At 42.0% G+C, this 1,456-nt stretch overlaps 1 protein-coding gene across 1 annotated transcript in view; it reads right to left on the minus strand.

Annotated features, from left to right (window-relative positions):
• Window positions 1-1,456, minus strand: part of ST6GALNAC3 (ST6 N-acetylgalactosaminide alpha-2,6-sialyltransferase 3) — a 591,033-nt gene that overhangs the window by 2,980 nt on the left and 586,597 nt on the right. The window contains exon 4 of the mRNA XM_007458723.1: window positions 528-635. Within this exon, the coding sequence (XP_007458785.1) occupies window positions 528-635 (108 nt within the window). The remainder of the gene's footprint in view (window positions 1-527; window positions 636-1,456) is intronic.

Here is a 1,456-nt window from a genome sequence, read left to right on the forward strand (position 1 = left end):
AACTATCCCACAAGCAGGAATATACTCTGGATAAACATACTCATTTTAAATAAGGATCTGGTAGATTATTCACTTAGTAGTGAAGTATAATTTCCAGGAATTCTCATTAAGGCATCAGCTTCTCTGAGGCTTCAGGACATTTTGTCCTTCAAGATCAAATACAACCATCGAGTAAATAGCCATCTATCAACCATTAGAGCAGCAGAAATGACAAACCTGCTTTGCAAATTAAATAACCACTGAACTTGTTCTGTATTTCCAGCCACAAGTCCCTGATATGCCTCAGACTAAGGGAAAAATGTTCCTTCTGACATTTGACATTAGACTGTGGTAAATATTTTTCTCTTTTATCATCCCTAAAAGTCACAACTTGATACACTGACAATAAAATGTCACGTCAGCAAAGAATGCTGGGAAATAATTGTTGCTTTATCTGTTTCTCAGATTTATGATATTAAAATGCATTGTGATATTTTGACAACATATCAGAATTGGAGATGCATAAAAATAATTTCCTGTGATCTTACTTGCAATAGGTGTCATTTATCATCCCGTAGACGTGAATGCCATAACAGGCATCCATGGCCAGAATGAAGGTAAACCAACCGGTGCTGAGATAAGAGCCAGACTGGACTCTGTAGGCGGAACAAAACCAAACAATGACAAACAAAACAAAACAACACAGAAGACATACACAGAGCAACAGCAAAGCGTGATGAGAAACGGGCAACATTTTATCAAAAACATAGCCCTTGTTATCAGGAAAAAACATAAGGAAACTTGACAATCTGTCAAAGATACACACTTATTTCGAATTATCTCTGAATAATTTATAGGCATGCTCTCACTCTTAGTACCTTAAGCCTAGAAGCTATGTTGTATGGAAGAGAAGCCAAATGGTGAATATCTGGAGTCAAATAACCCTGCTCCCTTCAGGTGAAAAATAATTTAGTTGATTTCCCGTAAGACACACATTAGTACTGTATATCAGAGGACAGGTTTTCGAAAGTTGCTTGGAGCCCTGATGGGAGCTGAGTGATAATGGTGTTATCTTACTTACCTGGACATGTCACTTTCTCTGAGGCTTGCTAAGTGAAAATTGGATGCAGTGCAGGTGAATGACTTGGTCTGTGAAAGCATCTGCAAAGTTTTCCTTCACCGTTTTCCAGGCGTCATGAGACAAGACTTTTCCTTTGTGAGACCTCTCATACCAATCTCTTTAATACGCTGTTGTTGAACACCACACCTACCCTGTGCCCCTCACCGCTGTAGGTGCCGTGGATGCAGTAATTACAAAAACCAAGGCTTGGGCTTCCCTGGTGGAGCAGTGGTTGAGAATCCGCCTGCCGATGCAGGGGACACGGGTTCGTGCCCCAGTCCGGGAGGATCCCACATACCGCGAAGTGGCTGGGCCCGTGAGCCATGGCCGCTGAGCCTGCGCGTCCGGAGCCTGTGC

The sequence above is a fragment of the Lipotes vexillifer genome, unplaced genomic scaffold, assembly GCF_000442215.2.
Source record: "Lipotes vexillifer unplaced genomic scaffold, Lipotes_vexillifer_v1.1 scaffold419, whole genome shotgun sequence".
In the NCBI taxonomy this organism is placed as follows: Eukaryota; Metazoa; Chordata; class Mammalia; order Artiodactyla; family Lipotidae; genus Lipotes; species Lipotes vexillifer.